The sequence below is a fragment of the Protopterus annectens genome, chromosome 13.part0 (assembly GCF_019279795.1).
Source record: "Protopterus annectens isolate FY-2018-M chromosome 13.part0, PAN1.0, whole genome shotgun sequence".
NCBI classification, from domain to species: Eukaryota; Metazoa; Chordata; order Ceratodontiformes; family Protopteridae; genus Protopterus; species Protopterus annectens.
Genome location: NC_056747.1, coordinates 233,701,990 through 233,723,923, shown reverse-complemented (window position 1 = coordinate 233,723,923; position 21,934 = coordinate 233,701,990). Strand labels below are relative to the sequence as shown.

Below are 21,934 nucleotides of genomic sequence, written 5' to 3'. Positions count from 1 at the left end.
GATCTTTTAAGGGCTTAAACCATTCCAAGAAATGTAGGATCCTCTTCATTCCGGTTCTGTGTGGTGGGGAAGAAGGTGAGTAGTTGGATGGACTGGTTGAGAGTTCGTCGAGTTGAGAGTTTGGCATAAAGGATGAGTTAGTCATCAGAGACACCCTGTCACTATGGAAAGACTGGGAAGGGGGGGGGCAGCCATGAGAGCTTGACGTTCTGACACCCTTCTACCCAAAGTCAAGGCAACCAAGCTAGACGGTCTTCTAGGAGCAATGCTTTAGGAAAGTACATGCTGCTTGTTCAAAGGGGGGGAGCCCACAGTCAATTTCTATAGTACAAAGTTGAGGTCTCAAGGAGGAGAGATGGTTTTCCTGGGATGTCTAATGTGGAGGATGCCGTTAAGGAATTGATTCACCTCAAACCTGGAGGCATGAGGGGCAAATAAGAGCAGACATTCAGATATGGCTGACATGTGGGCTTTGACTGATGAATAAGCCAAGCCAGCACTGAACAACTCACACAAGTAGGATAAAGCCACTGGAATTTCCAAGGATAACGGATTTTGATAATTAAACTGGCACCAATTTGTGGGCGCACCGCAACAGTTATCCCACTCCACAAAGGGGGAGCCACGACGGACCCCGGGAACTACCGCCCCATTAGCCTGACGAGCCTGGTCTGCAAAGCCATGGAACGTATCATCGTGGAACTCATAAACAAAGACATTGGTAATCTCCAAACTCTGGACCCTACCCAGTTTGGATTTGTAAAAGGCAGATCATGTCTCCTAAACCTGATTGACTTCTTTGAAGCAGTCACCAAAGCCATAGATGAGGGCAAAATGGTTCACACAGTTTATCTAGATCTCGCCAAGGCTTTCACCATCCCCCACTCTGGAATTATAGATAAGCTCACTAAACTAGGTATAAATCCCTATGCCACAAGATGGGTTGCCAACTGGCTCACGGACAGAACCCACACTGTGAAAGTAGCGGATTCCAAATCCGACATCAGACCAGTGACAAGTGGAGTACCACAGGGTTCAGTCCTGGGTCCTCTCCTGTTTGGTATCTACTTCTCTGTGCAGGCCAACACAGAAGGTCTTTGGCTAACAAAGTTTGCAGATGACTGCAAACTAGGAGCCATAATCGAAACTCCTAACGATGTGGACAAACTACAAAAGGGCCTCACTGAGACAGATACCTGGTGTCAAAGCCATGGCCTGAAGCTCAATGCCAAAAAGTGTATTGTCATCCCCTTTGGTAAAAACTCTGTACGCATGAACTACCACATAGCTGGTAGTCTACTTAATGCCGAAAATGTGATGAGACCTTGGGACACAGGTGAACAGTTGTCTCTCCTTTGATAATCACATTGCCACAGTGGTCAGGAAATCTTTCTACGTGGCTCATCTCATCACAAAAGGATTCTCATCCAGAAAAAAAAGAGGTCATTGTTCCCTCTACTCAACACTCATTAGACCCATTATAGAGTACAATGCCCCTTTTGGAATGTACCTCACAAGACTTCTACAACAACTGGAAAGACCACAGAAATACCTCACAAAGAGGATTACTAGCCTCAAACAGATGCCCTATGCAGACCATCTCAAAAAATAAGAAGTTATGTATTCACCATAACGTTCCATCTGAGTAGGTAAACTTCATTTGTCAGCAACCTATAGGAATCGGATCCGACCTCGGATCCGAGCCGGCAGTTTTCAACAGCCTTCGATCTGAGCTCCAAGCTCCTCCCCCTACCCATAATCCCCTGCCAATCCTGACTGACCTCAGATCAAGTTTGCCCAACAGCAGAAACTGCTATAAAATTATTATTCTCAAGATGAAGTGGGTAAAACCCATGGATCTGAGTATGAAGACATTCGCAAGTGAGGGGGCAGGAGGGAGGGACGGTTGCTGACAGTTTACCTACTCAGATGGAACATTATGGTGAGTACATAACATTTTAATCTGAAGTAGTTAACTTCACTTGTGCAGCAACCTATGGGACAGAGTCCCCAGCTACCTGAATCTTGGTCGGTCTTCATGGAAGGATGTTCCGGAGCACTGCAGAGCCAAAGGATGCTCTCCCTCTGGAGATCATGTCCAATTTACAGTGATTGATAAAGGTATGAGATGAGGCCCAAGTGGCTGCCGAACAAATATCATCCAAAGAAACTCTAGCTCTAAAAGCCGCAGAGGTAGACATAGATCGAGTAGGGTGGGCGTGGACTCCCTGAGGTGCGGGCCTGCCCGAACTTTCATATGCTAAAAGGATACACTGCGAAATCCATCTAGACGTGTGACTTTAGACACAGATTTACCCAAGTTAAATTTGGCAAAGGAGACGAACAACTGGTCGGATTTCCTATGACCAGATGTCCTGTGGATGTAGAAACGACGTTGTCTATGCACATCCAATGAGTGTAATTTGTATTCTCCTTTGTTATGATAATTAGGAAAAAATACTGGCAGGTTGATGGACTGGTTAATATTTGACTAAGAAGCAACCTTGGGAAGAAAAGAAGGATTGATCCTGAGGTAAACTCTATCCTTGTGAAAGGTCAAGTATGGAGGTTTTACACAGAGGGCCTGTAGTTCTGAGACCCTTCGAGCCGAGGTAATAGCGACAAGAAAGGCCATTTTCCATGACAAGAATTTAAGATCTACTGAAGCTGCAGGCTCAAACGGGGGAGCAGTCAAGGCCTGCAGCACCAGCGTTAAATCCCAAGGAGGGACTACATACTTCACTGGGGGCCTGAGCAGAAAGGTGCCCTTCAAAAAGGTCTTACACAATTTCGTAGTGATCAAAGGGCCTAGTTCATTTCCCACGTGATAATGAGAGATAGCCGCTAGTTGAACCTTGACTGTGGAGGAACTAGCCCCCTGATGAAACAGTCCTGACAAAGTCTAATACAGCAGGCAAAGGAGCTGTAAAAGAATCCAACTTTTTGTGTGCCGCCCAAATGGAGAAACATTTCCATTTGCTGCTATAAATCTTTCTAGTAGAAGGCTTGGGCGCTGCTACTAGAATAATTTTAACTGGGGAAGAGATACTGGGAGTCCTAGCTACGCGTGGAACTGGAGCAGCCAAGCTGTGAGCTTGAGGTTGTCCAGGTTTGGGACTGGGAGATCTAGGGGGGTGGGATATTAGATCCTGACGGGGATCCAGCATCCAAGGAGGATTCACCAGACGAGACCAAAGGTAAGGGAACCAGGTTTGACGAGGCCAAAACGGGGCAATGAGGATAATCCTGCTCCCAAACCGATTGGCTTTCTGAAGACACTTCAGCATCAGAGGAAGAGGACGGTAAGCATAAAGAAGACCAGGAGGCCAAGCATGCACCAGAGCGTCTCTCGGGGGTTCCCCGGCTGGGGAAATGAGAGCGAAGTAGTCGTAACATTTTGTGTTCGAGGTAGAGGCAAAGAGATCGCAACAGGGTTGATCCCATCTGGCAAAAATCTGATTCGCTATCTCGGGATTCAGAGACCACTTGTATGGTAACAGGATGGTGCGAGTTAGTCTGTCCGCTAGGATGCTGGACCGTCCCGGAATGTGCGTTGCTAATTCCCACACCCTCATGGCCTCTCGACATAGTGGGTAAGACCTGGTTCCCCCCTGTTTGTTGATGTACCAGACAACAGACATTGTCCGTCTGAATCGCAATCGTTCCTACAGGAAGAAGGTCCTGAAGAGCTTGGAACGCTAACAGCAAAACCCTCATCTCTAGGACATTGATATGCAGTGAGGTCTCTGTGAGGTCCCACGTGCCTTGGACTGTCCTGCCCGAACAATGCCCCCCCACCCGAGGCGGGCGGCGTCCGTGGTCACAGTGGCTAGTGGAGGGGTCATAGAAAAGGGGCGTCCTTGCTGGAGGTCCAGAGATTGCAGCCACCATAGGAGGGCCCTCTTGCAAGCCCTGCTGAGGGGAACGGGATGGCATAGAGGGTAGTGAAGAAAGGACCACTGGACCTGAAGGGTCCATTGTAAGACCCTCATGTTCAAACGTGCCATTGGTAATAGGTTGACTGCTGCCGCCATCGAGCCAAGAGCCCTCAGGACCAATCCCGCCGGGGGGGTTGGAGATTGCAGAATAGCCTGCACATGTAGCCTCAGGGTTAGTAGCAGTTCTGTGGTCAAGAAAGCTAGGAGTTTGTTTGTGTCTAATCTGGCCCCTATGAAGTCTATGGTTTGAGTCGGAATAAGAGACAACTTCTCTATGTTGATAGTGATCCCCAGCCGGGGAGCTAGACGAAGGAAGTAGTCCCTGGCTGCACAGAGTACATGCCTTGTCGGGGCGGTCAGGAGCCAGTTGTCCAGGTACGGGAAGACCTGAATTCCCTGGAGCCTCAGGTGGGCTGCTATCACTGCTAACACTTTGGTGAACACCCTGGGGGCTGTGGTGAGACCAAAGGGACGGACCCTGAATTGGAAATGACTGGCTACTAGCCGGAAGCGGAGGAACCTGCTGGATCGCCTGTCCATCAGAATGTGGTAGTAAGCATCCTTGAGGTCTACAGAGCACATCCAATCGTTCTCCCGCAAAAGGGGGAGAATGGATTGAAGACTGACCATGCGGAACTTCTTTGGTTACGAACAGATTCAGGGAAGAGACGTTGAGGATTGGTCTCAAGTCCCCAGTCTTTTTTGGCACCAAGAAGAACCTGGAGTAAAACCGGGACCCACTCTGGTCTGGGGGGACGTGTTGGATGGCTCTTTTTTCCAGCAAATGTTGGATTTCCATTGCTGCGGCCTCCCTCTGATCTGGTGGGACATCGGGGAGGTATCTGGGACTGCGTGGGTAACGAGAAAAGGTGATCTGATAGCCTCTGGATATGATGCGAAGCACCCAATGGTCTGTCGTAATGGACTCCCAAGCTGCTGGGTGCTTTGAGAAACGCCCCCTGACTGCCTCCAGAGTGGAGCAGTCGGGCAACCCCTCAGGGGTGTTGCGTAGGTTGGCCCGAGAAGTGTTCTCTGGATCCAAAGTTCCGCGGGCCCCCTCTGCCTCTAGGGCGGCGTCCAGCCTGCCCGCCTCTGCCGCGGAAGGGCTGGGAGTCCGGAGCGGGGTGGGACTGTTGCGACTTCCGGAACCACATCTTCTTCTGTCCCTTTTGGTTCTTAGAAAAGGACCTCTGGGGAGCAGAGAAGCGGATTCCGACGGCAGACGTCTTCCAGTCCTTGTCGCTCTGGACCAAGGTATCTCGCACGGTTTTGCCGAAGAGGGCAGAACCATCAAAAGGGGCATTAGTGAAAGATGCCTTAAAGGGTTCTGCGAAATCACAGTGCTAGAGCCAGGCCTGACATCTCATGACGAGGCCCGCTCCGCTGGCGCTAGCGGCTCCTTCCGTGGCATGGGACAGTAGCCGCATAGAGGTGTTGGATATGGAACGTACAGTGGCCATCCGGGTGGAGTGCAACTGTTTGTACTCCGCCGACATGGACTGGGGGGGGGGGGCCACGCAGGGTACTCTTTGATAAGGTCCCACTGCAGTCGGAGCAGATGTGCCATGTAGTTCAGCGACCTCACAGAGAAGGTAGCCGAACTAAACACCCGCTTCCCTAGACAGTCCATCGACCGAGACTCCTTGCTCGGGGGATAAACCAAGGGACTCTCCTGAGCAAGTTCCCTCTTGGAGGCCGCCGCCAGCAACATGGCATCTACAGGGGGGACCTTTGCTCCAGTGGGATTTGTCAGAGGGTGGGCTGAGAATCTTGTCCGGGCACTTGGGGACTGGCTCAACAGTGTCCGGCTCCTTCCACGCCCTGGTAGTAATCAAGTCTACCAGGGGGTCGGCTGGAGGGGACACCCAAGAGGTAGACGGGCCTGCTTCAAACGCCTCCAGGAAAGTACAGTTTTGTACCTACCATAAATGTAGATGTCCGATAGGAATGCATCTGCAGTCCTTACAAATGGGTTGTCCTGTCGTCAGGCAGCCCTTCGGTCGGCCGGATTCCAAAGTCTGGGTCTGGCCTCGGCTGGTGTCGCACTTCACCCGACGTCATAGCTGCAGTTATTCGGGTATACAGGCATCAGCCGAAGCCATTTTCCTCAGTGTTTCTTGCCCCAGATGCCAGGTGCCCTCTTGGAAGGCTAAATTTGGATAAATGCCAATGATTCCAAATAGTAGAGAGCAAACACAAAAAATAAGCATGTATGTACATATATACAAACAAATACACCATAACAGATTCCCCCAGCTAGCTATAAGATGGGCAAATACCCTAGGAGTACCACAGAGGGGAAAAGTGGGTGGGTAATCCTGACTGCAGATGCATTCCTATCGGACATCTACATTTATGGTAGGTACAAAACTGTACTATGTCCTTCAAGGATGCATCTGCAGTCCTTACAAATGGGTAGAATACCATAGCCAAACTGGGAGAGGAGGAAAAATAAAGTTATGGTGTAGTTAGGATCCCTTGCAAAACAGCAGTGGCAAAACCTGCTCGGGATCTAGAGTATAAAGGTAAATTATAATGCTTGGCAAATGTATGCACGGAGCTCCAAGTAGCAGCCTCTAAAATGTCCTTGGTAGCCACTCCTCGTAAGAAGGCTGTGGTAGTGGCTGTCGCCCTTGTAGAGTGAGGCCTGATGTTTTCTGGAGTTTTCTTTCCATGGTAGGAGTAACAAAATCTAATGCAATTTCCTATCCACTTGGAGATTGTCTGTTTTGAAATTGCTTTTCCTTCCATTCCTGTTGCATATGCTACCAGTAGCTGGTCAGTTTTTCTATTGCCCATGGTCCTGTCCAGGTAGTAGCGTAATTGTCTATGTACATCCAAGGTATGCAACAGTCTTTCTCCCCTGTTCTGTGGGATGGAGAAGAATGTAGGTAGGTGGATAGCCTGATTTAAATACACTCTGGAGACCACCTTAGGCATAAAAGTAGGATTTGTTCTCATGGACACTATCTTGATGGAAGATCAGGAAGGGTTGTACTGCCATTAATGCCTGTAGTTCAGATACCCTTCTTGCTGAAGTGATTGCCAGCAGGAAAGCAGTTTTCCATGATAAGTATTGTAATTCTGCTGTTGCTGCTGGTTCGAAAGGAGGAAGTGTCAATTTTTCTAGCACAAAGTTCAAGTCCCATGCTGGTAATGGTGGCTTCCTAGGAGGTTTTACATTTTTAATTCCTCTCAGAAACTGCCTGAGCAGAGGATGTGAGAAGACAGGAGGATCCAAGTCGTATTCTGCTGAAATAGCTGATGCATGAATCTTGATGGAGGAATAGGACAGGCCTGTGTGGAAGAGCTCTGCCAAGTATTCCAGGATGTTGGCTATGTTTACCAGTGACACATCTTCTCCTTTTGCAGTACTCCAAATGAGATATCTTTTCCATTTTGCTGAATAATTTTTTCTTGTTGAGGGTCTGCGAGCCTCAAGGATAATGTCTTTAACCCTTTGGGATAAATTTGGGTTAATTGATCTTATGCAATGTTCCAGGCAGCCAGCTGCAGAGTTTTCAGGTTTGGATGCAGGATGTTGTAGTTGTTCTGTGTTAACAGCAAGGGGACCAGGGGTAGTGGCCATATTTGTTCCAGAGACATGCTCCTCAGTAATGGGTACCAATGTTGTCTTGGCCAGTCTGGAGCTATCAGAATGATCCTTGGACGGTCCTCTTTGATCTTCAATAGCACCTTGTGCATCAAAGGAAGTGGTGGGAATGCATATGCTGTCAGGTTTTTCCAACTGAAAGATAGGGAGTCCACCTTCCAAGCAAGTGGGTGGTACGTCCTTGTGCAGAATTTCTTTAGCTGGTGATTGTGTGGGGATGCAAATAAGTCTATTTCAGGGAGTCCCCATTTTCTTGTAATGGTTTTGAAGATGTCCGGATGCAGCATCCATTCGTGGGCATCCGTGGTAGTCCTGCTTAATATGTCTGCTAGAATGTTTTCTTTTCCTGGTACAAAAATTGCTTGTAACTGTATGTTGTAGCTCAGGGCCACATTCCAGAGGTCCAGTGCCATCCGGCATAGAGGATACGAATGTGTGCCTCCCTGTTTGTTGATATACCACATAACTGTGGTGTTGTCTGTCCTTATCATCAATTGACCTTGTCGGAGAAATGGTCTGAATGCCTGAATTGCCAGTTTTACTGCCAGCATTTACTTTAGATTTATGTGTAGGTGCAGCTGGTCTTGAGTCCATAAGCCTTGTATGCACTTGTCCAGCATGTGGGCCCCCCAACCGAGGTCTGAGGCGTCCGTCGTGATGGTTTGGCTTGGTTGAGTGCTGTGGAAGGGCAATCCTGTGTTTGATTGACAGGCCTGAGCCCACCATAGGAATTCTTGCTTCAGGCATGGAATTATTGGAATTTGGGTTTCTACGCTGTGCTTGTGTTGAGACCATAAATTCCTTAGGTACCACTGTAGTTTTCTCATATGCAGTCTGGCATGAGGAACCAATATTATGCAGGATGCCATGAAGCCCAAGGCTTGCAGTACTTTTCTTGCTGTTAGATGGTTCTGCTTTGTTAATGTTAAGAAGTAGAGAGGTAGTTGCTCCTGTTTTTCTACTGTTAGGAATGCCATTTGTTTTGATGCGTCCAGCTCTGCACCCAAAAAGGTTATTCTTTGGGATGGTATCAGCCTTGACTTTTTTATATTGACTGTATATCCCAGGGCTTGTAGCAGGTAAATGGCCCTTTGTAAATCTTCTGCTAGCTTGTTTTTGTTGTCCGCTTGTATCAGGCAGTCGTCCAGGTAGGGGTAGATTTGGATTCCCTGAAGCCTGCAATGAGCAATTACTGATGCCAGGCATTTCGTGAACACTCTGGGCACAGTAGATAAGCCAAAGGGCAATGCTGAGAATTGATAATGCTCTGATCCTGCAAGAAATCTGAGGTATCTTCTGCAATTTGGTCGTATGGGGACGTGCAGGTATACCTCCTTGAGATCTAGAGTCACCAGCCAAGACTCCTTGCCCAGCATGGGAAGAAGCTGCTGTAGAGTCAGCATTTTGAATTTTGGAACAATGAGGAATGTGTTGAAAGCGGACAGGTCGAGAATAGGTCTCCATTTGCTCTCTTTTCTTGGTACCAGGAAGAGTCTGGAGTAAAATCCCTTTCGTTGCTCCATAGATGGTACCTTTTCCACAGCTCTCATCCTTAATAATTGAGATATTTGTTTTAGAGCTTCTGCCTTTTGATTTGGAGGTAGGTTTGGCATTCCTCTCTTCCCTGGTAGAGTATGGAAATGAAACCTGTAGCCTTGATCTATTGTCTGTAAAATCCACTTGTCTCTTGTGATGTAATGCCAGTTTATTGAAAATAAGGCTAGCTTCCCGCCTAAGGGTGCTTCTAGTTGTTCCCTGGTAGGCGTGCCAGAGCCAAGTCACTGTGATTGTCCTGTAGTTGTGGTGGTGGCTGTGTCTGTGGCTGTACTTCGCTCGTTGGTACTCTGCCACTGGCGGCCCCTGTAGGCACCCCTGGATTGGCTTCTGCCTCTTGAACGCCTATTCCTGCCTCTCTGAGCTCTGGAGGAGTCTGGAAAGGACCAATTCTTGGAGGGTCAATTCCTGCTAAACCTTGGCGGTTGGACCTGTAAGAAATCTTTTACTGTTTGGACAGATTTTGCCTTCTCTTCCATCTTCTTCAGCACCTGTTGTGCAGGAGAGCCAAACAAATTGATCTTATCCATAGGAGCATCTAATAGTTTGGACTTGACATGGTCTGGTAAGGCCTGCTCTTTTAACCATGCATGCCTTCTGATAACGGTGCCAGTCATGGCTGATCTAAAGGAAGCCTCCAGTGCATCATAGCCGCATTTTAAGGAATGGTTACTGACTTGCTGAATGTTATGTACCATTTCCTGAACAGATTTTTTGTCTAAAGGTTCATCAGAGGACAGTTTTTTGGTTAACTGGTCTAGCATAAATTCTTGATACTGGATCATGTGAAATTGACAGTTCAAGGCCCTAGCTGAAAGAGTAGCAGAAGTTTAAACTTTTTTACCCCATCTCTCTAAGGATCTGGATTCCCTTTCTGAGGGGAGGGGGTTCTTAGCAGAGGTAGCTGCTACAGCCTTAGGTCCTTGGGAGATAGTCTCGGGATCTAAGGAGCCTTATACAAATGGTAATGCGTGTCCGGGACCCTGTAGTATCTATCAGGCTTAGCAGGGGCCGGAGGTAGAGAATCAGGGGCAGTGCAAGCATCATTAAATGCATCATCTACAACAGAAAGAACTGGAGGTATGGCTAAAGGCCTATGTTGTGGTAAATGCAGAAAGGTTCTAAGCCTTTTTCTGGAGTCTGAAAAATCCTGGCCCTGCCACTGAAATTGTTCCCTCATAGCATGCAAGGTTTCCCCAAAGGAAAATTCCTCAGGCGGAGAGGCAGAAGGAATGGACTCTTCAGCATCAGAGTCTTCATAAGGGGAGAAAGGAGCCTCTGGAGGGTCTGTATCATCTGAATCATCAGAGGAATCATCTGTAGAAAGTGGCTGAGGGGGCTCTGCTCTAGGCCTCTTCTCTGGAGGTGGCCGAGAGGCCCTGTCTGGTTGAGGTTGGGATCCCCGGATTAAAGAAATGAGATCCTCTGCTAAACTAAGCATTTGAGAACTGGAGCTAGGCCTGTGAGAGGGGGTCTTAGCAGGCACAGTTTTAGTAGCTTTAGCTGCTTTAGCCCTGGCAAAGGCCTTAATGGACATGGCTGCAGGAGGCCTAGCAGCTCCACGTGCAGGGGTTGAAATATCCAAGGGAATAGTGTCAGATAATTCCTGAGAAACTGCAACAGCAGGTGGGTTTTCTGAAGCAGATTCCACAAGGTTGGAAGAGGCCTCGGTAGAAGGTAAGTTTTCGGCCGAAGGAAGAACCGCTTGCTCGGTTTCAGCCGAAACCGAGACACTCGCGGTTGGCTTAACCGCAGTTTCAGCCGAAACCGCGGACCGCGAGTGTCGGTCCTTTTCCTTGCGCTTTTTAGACATTTGCGTAGTCGGAGGATCCGACGGCATAATATAAGCAAAATCGGAGCCGAAAAACTCCTCAGCAAATTCAGACCGACGTCTAAGCGTCCGCCGGTTAAAAGAAGCACAGGCTAGACAAGCTGCTACGTCGTGGTCTGGGCCTAAACAGGGTAAGCAGTAAGAGTGGAAATCTTTATGAGGTATTTGTTTCCCACAAGTTAAACAGTTATTCACTTTTTCTGACATCGGCTGAGGCAAGAAAGAGTCCCCAACGGGGTACTTAGCTTTTAGAAGTCTTCGTAGTAGTATTCGGTAGTAGTAATCTCTGGTTCTGACCGACCGGCACTTGCGAACAGCTTCTGCTTCGGGCGCCATGCGGCAAGAAAGACTGAGGAAAATGGCGTCGGCTGATGCCTTTATACCCAAATAACTGCAGCTATGACGTCGGGTGAAGTGCGACACCAGCCGAGGCCAGACCCAGACTTTGGAATCCGGCCGACCGAAGGGCTGCCTGACGACAGGACAACCCATTTGTAAGGACTGCAGATGCATCCTTGAAGGACATCACTGATTCGTCCGAGGTAGGCTTTGGGGCAGACAACCCCCCCCCTTATACTGAACATCTCCATGATGTCACCAAATGAGACATCTTCGGGGGGTGATCTTGGGGAGCCTTCCCCTTCCTCCAAATCAGTGTCCTCAGTCAAGGACTCGGGGGGAGTCCAGGTGCCTCCTCTTGCACCTTCACTTGTGAGGAACCTCCTCGGGGGGGGGGGGGGGGCTGTCAGAGGAGGTCTCACCAGCAACGTCTTGTTCCAATGGAAGTACCTGGGACGTCAAAGCAGGCTGTCCCTGGGGCCGGGTGATGGAAGTCGGACCCAACAGAGAGGGAGTGCAGGGTGGAGCCGTGCAAGGGCCGGGGGTATGGAATCCCTCGACAGAACCCTCTCCACCACGTCGAATGCAGAGGGAGAGCTTCTCTCTCTGGAATCCGAAAGCAGACTCTCGCTCGGATCCGACATACTGATCGGAGCCGGCACCAAAGCGATCGGATCCGACAGACCAGCATGCTCCGACCTGGACGAAGCCGAAGACATACCAATACCGCCGGATCCGACGCTCAGCCCTCAGCTCCGACAGCTCGGATCCGAAGAAAATGGACCAGACAGACTCGAGGGAAGTGTCGGCGCCGAAGTACCCGAGACTATCGGCGCCGACACATCCCCAGCTCCAAAGCTGCCCGGCTCCGAAGACTCCGGATCCGGGAAACGGGACGGAGAAGGAGCTATCGGGGCAAAGAAGGGGGTCGAGCTCCCCCCCCCCCCGGAGGGGGGGGGGGCAGGAGCACTCCCATCTGCAGTTGGGCCTGGAGGAATCTTCTCATCATCCGGTCCAAATCTGCATCAGTGAGACTTCGGGTAGATCTCGGCGAGGCCACCGAGGCGGGCGGGAGTGTCGCCTCAATGACCTCGATGGAGATTGGGTCTCCTCCTCCTCAGGACCCGGTGAAAAACACGGGGACCGGATCCAAGAAGGAGGAGACCCAGAAGTCCTGGAAGGAGAAGACCGCTTATCCAGGGGGGCCGAAGCGGAGGCCTCAGCCCACCGCTTGTGGTGCTTCTCCCTCCTCCTTTCTTTCCTAGCTTCCCTCTCCTCCAGGCCTAAGGCGGGAGGTTAAGTCCCGGCCGGGGGGAGGGAAGCAGGAGTGGCAGCCGCCGTAGCGGGAGCCACGGGAGGACCGGAGGTAGAAGCCGAGTCCAGGGGCAGAAGACCCGCCAGAATCAGCTTAGACCTCCGGTCCTTGAGTGCCCTGGGGTTGAAAGCTGCACAGATGGTACAACCAGAGGACAGGTGCTCAACCCCAAGGCACAACACACGAGTGTGGCCATCCGTTGGGGACAGCTTATGGCCACACTTGGAGCACTTAGAAAACACCAACTTTGAAGCCTCAGACATACTAGAAGGAAAACCACTCACACTAGGCCCCAAACACACACACACAACCCTGACGGAACCACGAAGGAAGGAGGGAGGTTAGAATAAGGGGGGAAAAAAGGGGGAAATAAATAAATAAATAAATAAAACTAAGTTTTTTAAGAGGTAAAGGGAGCTGAACACACACACACACCAAAAGTTAAAGAAAATGGTCAAAAAGTTAAATATTTCTCACAAAGAGGATGAAAAACGCCCGGAACTTGGGATTAAGCTGCTGAAGTAAACCGTGGCAAACTAGATCTGAGGTCAGTCAGGGTTGGCAGGGGATTATGGGTAGGGGGAGGAGCTTGGAGCTCGGATCCAAGGCTGTTGAAAACTGTCGGATCCGATTCCCATAAGTTGCTGCACAAATGAAGTTAACTACTTCAGATCTACAGCTTTACTCCATCGCATATCGCCTACTCAGGGGCGATCTCTGCCTAACATACAAAGCTATGTCAAACCCAGAGCTGTTGGACATGCTTCACTTAAAGAAATCCCAATCCCTCCGAGCTACATGCTCTAGGGACCTAAACTTTGTCACCACAATAAACAGAACATGCTGGAGGGATAGACTCCTGTCCCAGAGACTTCCCATACTCTGGAACAGGACTACCTATGTCAAACAAAGCTCCTCATTAGCACTCTTCAAGAAAATTCTTGATGATTGGATGGGAAATTCACCCCGGGGATCACTTCTGTGGCTCTGCTCGACAGGGGCACAGGAAAATAATTTTCTTGGGTGGCGTAAGTCAGGGTACATTTTTTGGCTAGGCTTGTATGGGCCCTAGGGCCGATAGCCTAGTACCTACCTATGAACCACAATGAAAATCTTTTACATTTAGAAACATAAGATTTTATAGTGTTGGGTTTTCTGGCCTCCTGCAGAACCCTGAGCACGTCTTCAGAAAAAGGCGTCTGAAAGGAATTAGAATCCTATCAATCACAAGGTCAATAGGTGTTTTGATGAACAAAGGATCCTCCGTTCTGTGTGATAAGGTCCACTCTGTGGGGTAACTTGTGGTGATGGCCCTCCACTAATTGAAGGAGAAGAGTAAACCAGTGCTGTCTTGCCCAAAAGGCAGTCACCAGCAAGATTTCTGTTGGTCCTGCCTGATTTTCAGCAGGACTTTTGTTATTAGAGGAAGGGGAGGGGATGCATAGAAAAACATCTCCTTCCATGCGAAAGAGAGAGACCACCCACTTCTCCAAGCCAGAGGACTTGGGACTCTGGCAGAAAATCTTGGAAGTTGCCTGTTCAGAGGAAAGGGCAAATAGTCCACCAATGGGGTATTCCAAAAATAGACCTATGTCCAGGAACACATCCCTGTGAAGCATTCATTCATAGGACTGAGTCCAGGATGTGCTCAGTGGAGTCTGCCAGAAGATTTCGGTCAGAGGGGATGTACACCACCTGAATGGTTATGTTGTGCTTTTCCAGAAGTCCCATACTAGGAGGGCCAACCTGCAAAGGAGGTAAAGACCTGGCCCCCCTTGTTCAAATACCACAGCACAGTCATGCTGTATGTGAACAACTTCATTGGCCCTGGGCAAAGGAAGGCTCTGAAGGTTTGAAGGGCAAGGAACAATGCTCTAATTTCCCTTACGCTGATATGCTCACTTTTCTGGGATAGGGACCACCTTCCCTGGACTGCATTTTCCCATGGCCTTGCCCCAGCCCGTGTCTGAGCTATCTGCGTAAATTTCTTGGACTGGACCCAGAGGGTGGAGAGGTAGTCCTGGATTTAGAGTTACCTGACCTGATGAGACCACCAGAGAAGTTCTTTCTTCAAGCAAGGAATCAGGGGAATAGGGAATTCTACAGGATGTGAATGCTGGGTTCAGACAGACCTGAGGAACCACTGGAGCTTCCTCATGTGCAGTCTTGCCAAAGGTGCCATAGAGATGGTAGAAGCCCATGAACCCCAATAGCCTTAAAAATTCCCTGTCTGTGATATGGTGTAAAGGCAGAAGGGACATGAAGAAGGTGTGAAGGTCCTCTGCTTTTTGTGGGAGTAGAGAGACTTAGTGTGTGTCTAAATTCTGAACTCTAGGAAAACGTGGTCTTGGGTTGGAGAGAGGGTAGATGTTTTATAATTTATAGTGAACCCCATGTTTCCCCAATACTGAAATGGGTGTGTAGATTCTGTTGCAGGATCTGTGGGCTTAGGGTCTGTAAGAGTAAGTTGTCCTGGTATAGGATATCTGGATTCCTAGGAGCCTGCAATGAGCAATGACTGCAGTAAAGTATTTGGTGAAAACTTTTCGTGCTGTAGAAAGGCCAAAAGGAAATGCAGAAAACTGAAAATGCCAGGAACCCACAGAAAACGCAGAAATGTCCTGTACTTTGCGTAAACAGAGTTGTGGAGATAGGCTTTTTAGTCCGGAGATGCCATGAAACCCTGTGGAACGAGAAGAGGGAAAAGGGTCTAGAGAGTAAGCACCCTGAAAGAGGGGCCTTTAAGAAAGTGTTGAGGTGGGACAACTCCAGAATTGGTCTCCAGGAGCCATCCTTTCTCGGCACCAGGATCATCCTTGAACAGAATCCTTTTCACTTGGAAGTGGCAGGGACTGAGTGGAATGCTGTAACCACCTGTCTGGAAGAGGTACAACTCATCTCAGGAGGATTGTGGAACACCCCGAAAGGAGAGATTAGATTGCCAGACCATAAAACAACCATTTCTTACGATGGAAAGGACCCAGCTGTCTTGGTAATGCCTTCCCACACCCAGAGAGCTCTTGTGAGGGGAAAAAGAAGGGTAGGGGAATAGATGCAGGGTAGTCGCAGTCTCCCTGCTCTGTCTGAAAAGGACTGCTTTTGTTGAGGAGGATTCTGAGGAGCCCTGATCCTCTGAGGTCTCTGTCCATAGCTACTCCCAGAACCAGAACAGTAAGTCTTCTAGGGGAGGAAAGACCGGTTTTGAAGGAAAGCTCCTATGGAGCCTTAGCACTGGGGAAACTAGGAGATGCTTTAACTCAGAGTTCTTTGGAGTGTTCTTGTAAGGATTTGAGTGACACAGCAGCAGGGCCAGAGAAGTGTTATCTAAAGGGGAATCCATAAGTTTGGATGTGAAATCATCCTGAAGTGACTAAAGTCTGAGCCAGGAAAACCTATGCACAGACCCTGTTGCAGCTGCCCTAGCACAGGCCTCAGCAGCACCATAACTGCATTTTATGGACTGTTTGGCCGCTTGAGAAGAGACTCCTAACAAAGTCAGGGCTAAGTGTTTTCCCTCAGACTCAGGGAGGTCTGAGATAGAAGTAGCCTGAGACAATAATTCTAGAGAATACTTAGTCATGCGAGTCTGGTAGTTTATAGCCCTAAAAGCTACAGTAGCAGAGGTGGTGGTCTTTTCCCCTAGCTTTTCCAAGGTTCTATCTTCCTTGTCTAAAGGCAAGAGAGAGGTACAGGTGAGCATCCTGGAAGGCTTGTCAATAGCAACAGAGAGCAGCTGGGTCTGCAGCTAAGCATCTGAAAAGAACATTACAGTCCTCAGGAACTTTGTAAAAATGATCAGGCTTCTTAGGGGCAGGGGCCTGAGAATCTGGAGTTTGAGAGGCATTGTTGAATGCATCCAAAAACGGTGGGTGACCTGGTGGTACTGCCGAAGAACTAGGCAAATCCATTTCTAACAGCTGCTAAGTACCTCTTTTGTATGTCTGCAATTTGGGAGATATCCCACTTAAAGTGCCCCCCCCCCCCCATTTTCAAGATGGTTTCCCCACAGGGAATTTCTTTCATGGGGACTCAGCACCCACAGACTCCTCTTCAGTTGATACATACTCTAAAAGAGAGGTTATTTGAGTTGAGTAATTCAAAGATTCCTCTTCTTCAGGAGAGGAATCCGTTGAATGATTAAGGATCCCTAACCCAAAAGGGAGGGTTGAAGGCCTGGGGTAAGAATAGGCACAGGTGAAATTTGTTTAAGGTCCATGAAGGCCTGGAAAAGGCCTGCCATTCAGAAGGGGCCTCTCTAGTAGTGGATACATGTTTTGTCCTTAGCTTTTTCTTAGCTGGAGACATTACTTTATGAAGGGTAGGAGTGCTGGACGACGGCTAGGATTGGATGGCTCAAACTCCAGGACTTCAGATGCAGGGCTGCAAGCTACCCCCTTAGGGTCCTCAACACACTCAAGCCTTGGTTCCCCCTTGATGCCCAAGTCCGATGTCTGCTCTACCGATAGTTACATGTTAGTGGCTGCAGCCAAGGCAAGCTGATAAATGGGTTCGGCCTGTGGCTCCAAGTCAGAGATCCCACGTGCCTTGGGGTCAACAACTGCCTCGGGAGGGATGTCAGATGGCAGAGGTGCAGTGGAAGGCTTAGGCCTAGCTTTCTTGGCCTTATGTTTCAGTGGCTGGGTGTTGAACCCCAGGGTACCCTGCACTGGTTTAGTTAAGTTTTAAACATCGGTTTTCAAAATAAAAAGTTAAGGAGGAAAGCCTGCTTCTAAGGGTCTTCGGAACAAACGAATGGCAAATACTACATGACCTGGGATCATGGTTGGGGCCTAGGCAGAGGAGACGCTGGGTATGACTGTCCTTATGTGGAATTTGTCTTCCACACTGGCACTAGCCCTTCCTGGATGACATAACAGAAAAAAGACAAAGAAAATATTCTCCAAATGAGACTTATCTGAGAATACGAAGACAAAAATTCTGGAAACTTGCAAGACTGACGTTCGACAGCTGGCTTTCTGACTGGCGGTAGAAAAGTTCTGAGGATGGTACGTTCGTACGTCTGTTTTATGGCCTACGTACGACTGCAGCCCAAGCCAGCCAGCCATACCATGTACCCTACAGGGTTGACTGTCTTTTATACTGGCTGATGTCAAGGGACGCCTCTGTAATGGCACCCTTGGTTCAAAAAGGTTTCAGAGCTTCCATATAGTCCTGGGCCTGAAGCAGAGACTTCCTTTATATGGTGTGTGTGTCCACTGCTAGATACCACAGAACAGCAGGTAAAGGTGTCAAGAGTCTTTACGATTTAAACACACAAGCAAGGCATCTCTTCTAGCCTTTTTAGTCGTGGGCCTGAAATGCATAGAAACGTCATAAGAGGTGAAAGTGTTCAAGGCCTAACAATACACACACTTATACCTTTCCCTGAAAATTTATCTGCCACTCATGTTCCATTTACCTCCTTGGCTGGCATCACAAACCTCTGAATGAGCACATCTGGAACTCAGCAGAAAGCTAATTAAAACAAGGGTATTAAAAAAAAATAAATAAATAAAAACATAACATCAAGAAAGGAATGAAAATCTCTCTGCCCTTTCAGGTTCCTGTTAGAGTGTCTGCATTCCTCTTACACCCAATAAAAGTGATCAGTCTTCTTGAGCACCACAGTTCAGGAGTCACTTCTAATGAGATTCTCTCAAAGGTATCCTTAAATACCAAACTGCTTCCTCGGAACTAGCATATGTAAGCAACACTTAATACACTAGGAAAGTTTCTCAGCTCCCCATTTAAAATTGTTCCACATTAAAATTACAGACTTCAGGGAAGACTAAAGATTTACTGCCCGGGTTAAAGTCTGGCAATGTAGACTCCGGTGTCCCACTTTCATTCCCCAAAAGGACACTGGAAGCTGATGGATACCAAAGGCAGACACTGGATCTGTGGATGGCAAATGTACACTTGAGGTTTTTTTGTTTTGTTCAGTTTATCACTGATTGCTCCCAGGGCCTTTCCTCCTATTAGGCTTTCCTTCCTCCTCTGGACGTAAACGTCCAAAACAATGCTTAGGGCCAGTGAGGAGATCAAAGCACCTGGCACAGCACCAAGGAGAGGTTTTGTTTCTTCTTCCTCCTTCTCCTCTTCTTTTTATGTCCCATCTTCCCTTCTCTGCAAGCACCAATAGGTGTCCAGGAATGACTGTGCAAGGGAATAAGTTGGTGTATCATTCCCATCTCTGCAGTAACTTGGCCAATACCCCTCATTTTTTCCCTTTTAGAACATACCCTCATGCACATTCCCAGCCTCTATCAGGGACTGACCATGAGTTGCACAGAGGATATAACCCCCCCACCCCAAAGGGGAACACTTGCATTTCCCTACCAGTGTTTGACACTGAACTGTTAATCAAACTTGGGTCACCTGGGCTGTAGTCAAGGCTTTTCCCCTTGGTGCCACAGCACTGGTATGCATCCCTCTACAGCCAGTGTCCTTAGACCCTCAAAAGGGTGATGAAGAGTGAGACTGTTGCGATCCTACCTGCAGAATCTGTGGCTGCTAATGTCTTGACCATTTTCTTTAAATACTTGGGCATTTTAAACACACTTTCTGAAAACCGTTCAAAAATAGAAGCAACTGCTCCTTAACTAAATACTATAAGGTTTTAATGCTATACAGAAGCACTCAAGTGCCTGCAGACCACCAAGTCTCCCCAAATCTAACACTCCACATACTAAAGAGTACATACAACACAGTACAGGGTGCCATCTTAAGCGACTACTGTACAAGCAAGCAAAGAGGGTTGCTCTACGCTCACTAAAAAGGTGATCTGTATGGCCTAAACCCACATGGCGGAAGCCCACAATGCCTTCCAACTTGACTGTCTATTTCCATACACTCCAATAAAGGCTACCATAAGGTTGATGACCTCAAAGCCAGCCACTAGAACATGCACCACAATGCCACCCCTAGAGAGGATTATGACTTATGTGTCCTCCTCCCTCCCACCTCTCAAGATGGGCACATACATCCTGTCCTGCCAGGTCCATCAAGCATGCAAGCAACAAGTCTAATTCTGTTCACATGAGTCAAAGTTACAGCTTTATCCCTTTATGCCACTACAGCTGGCATATTAGGTCATTTCTTAGACCACAATGGACTCACAAAAAGCCCTACAGTGGTGTTTGTCAGTACCAATTACACATCCATGACATCACACTGGCCCCTAAACATTTTCACACTGCAACAAAACAAAAATTCTAAAATACAAACAAAAACTACACTAGAGAGAGTAGAAAAGGCATCCTTAACTACAGGACTTCTCACAGCCCTGGCAAGTACCTTGTTTATGCCAGTAACAGACACATTTCCAGCTGTACCTAACAAAATCCATGTTCTGAGGGAAGTCCACCCTACATACGAGACATACGAAAAGCTATGATAGTTAGAAAAAACATCAAGATATCTGCTTGTTACTTAATTTCTATACATTATTAATTATACTACAGCAGTAACAATTATAATGAGCAGAATGCCATCATTTCATGCAGTCTATTAGTGAAAAAAACTGTTAAAACAACATTCAAGGCAGAAACGTTTTTGCTCACCTGCATCAGACCTCTGTCCAAAATCTCTCTGGCCTGATTTAAAATAAAAAGGAAAAAGTAAGACTATTACTTCTGGAATGCACATCTTTAAGTAAACAATAAATAAAATAATAAAAAATCTGATGGTCTCTAAGGTCAATATTTACTATGTCTTTGCAATACAAAATATTAACAATATAAATATTTATCTTAACGTTCATTTAATTTGCACTTTGCAAACAAGCACTAGGCAGCTGTCAACCAGTGGCCTGTGCCAAGACATCTCACGCTGGTGTACTTAACTGACAGCCTGATCATCATAAACAGATATCCTACATTTGTACTTACATGGCACATTCCGAGGCAGGCTACTTTATGAAATTCTCCTTGCTTACGTCATGTGGAGCTCTTATAATTTATCACTGCTGCCTCGGTCATGCACATCTGCACAGACAAACCCAAGTTTTTACAATGGTCTAACTTTAAAAAGAAAACACCAGCCACAGCAAAAATGGTGCTATATTTTTCAAAATGTTGTAAACAAAACAGAAAAAAATGAAGACACTGGTGGCTTTTAGAAGACTTATACAGAATTTCCACTGAAAGTTCTGATACTCAGCACTTACCACCAATATTTTTGCCGCCACCACGGTCACCACCACTGCAGAGGAAAAATTGAAGAAATGATTCCTTCTTTATGTCACATACTGAGCCCAGGGCTCTGTCTAGTCCTATTCTGACAACTTGTTCTTTTGTTCTAAAATCACTTGCATTCCATTTCTTCCGATTCCATGTTAATCGAATTCCCCACACGCTTCAACTGATCACTTAGTTCAGGTTCCAAGAGCTCTACAATTAACATCACGATTTAGCCATTACCTACAATCTGTTCTCCCAAAACAGCAATGAACCGGGAAAACAATCTGCATATTTCTGCTGGTTAGTTTGAGCATTAATTCAGCTTTAATTAAACATGTAAAAAAAAAAACAAGTCATGTCTACTTCATGACAAATTACATTCACAGTTCGCACCTATAAGTTCAATGGCATTCAATTACATCAATAAATTATCAGATTAAAGTATCAGCCATCACTTTTACTCCAACCAGGTATCAACTGTCTAAACAGGCCTTTTACTGCTGGGGTGCTGTACCAGAAACTATCAAATTGTTTTGTATGCATGGATAAATACAGCATCTATGAATAAACATATTGAAGTTAAAAAGCTAGAACAGGACATCTGCTAATCACTACTACTTTATCCAGGATGTCATTAGTATATATGTACTGTGTGTAACATCTGAGCTTCAGCAGAAGTTATTTAATGTCATTCACTCTGAATCCTGGGGCACAAAATAGAGACCATGTTAACATACAACACTTGTTTTCACCTTTTACACTTATTTCACAAACAGTAACTTAATTCCAAAAATAAAGTAACACAGATTAAAATAAGTGCAAATGAAAATTTCCTACTTAAATCCTGCTGAAACAGACTTGCATTTGAAGACTTTTTGAACAGAACAGTACAAAATACTTACAGCAATGCAGAAATATATTAAACTGGCAAGTTTAAAAATTAAAGTGCCACGAGCAAAAATACATGGGCACTCACCAAAATTTATGGGTGTCATACAGATTTCATTGAGCATCTACAACTTACCAAGCCCTGTACTAGGATCAAGCAAGAAAGCACAGCTGTACAGCACACTTACCATAACCAGAGATATTCAAAGTCTTGTCACTGTTACAGTCATAGCCTTAGGAAACTGTGAAGCAGGCTGAAGTCCAATGTATAACTTA

The 21,934-nt window shown here is 47.2% G+C and overlaps 1 protein-coding gene across 1 annotated transcript in view; it reads right to left on the bottom strand.

The window, feature by feature from the left end:
- The window catches only part of LOC122787881 (RNA-binding protein FUS-like), a 921,130-nt gene that overhangs the window by 231,861 nt on the left and 667,335 nt on the right, over positions 1–21,934 (bottom strand). Inside the window, exons 8-9 of the mRNA XM_044054799.1 lie at positions 20,758–20,792; positions 20,153–20,185 (exon numbers count right to left, since the gene is read on the bottom strand). Coding sequence (XP_043910734.1) covers positions 20,153–20,185; positions 20,758–20,792 — 68 coding nt within the window. The remainder of the gene's footprint in view (positions 1–20,152; positions 20,186–20,757; positions 20,793–21,934) is intronic.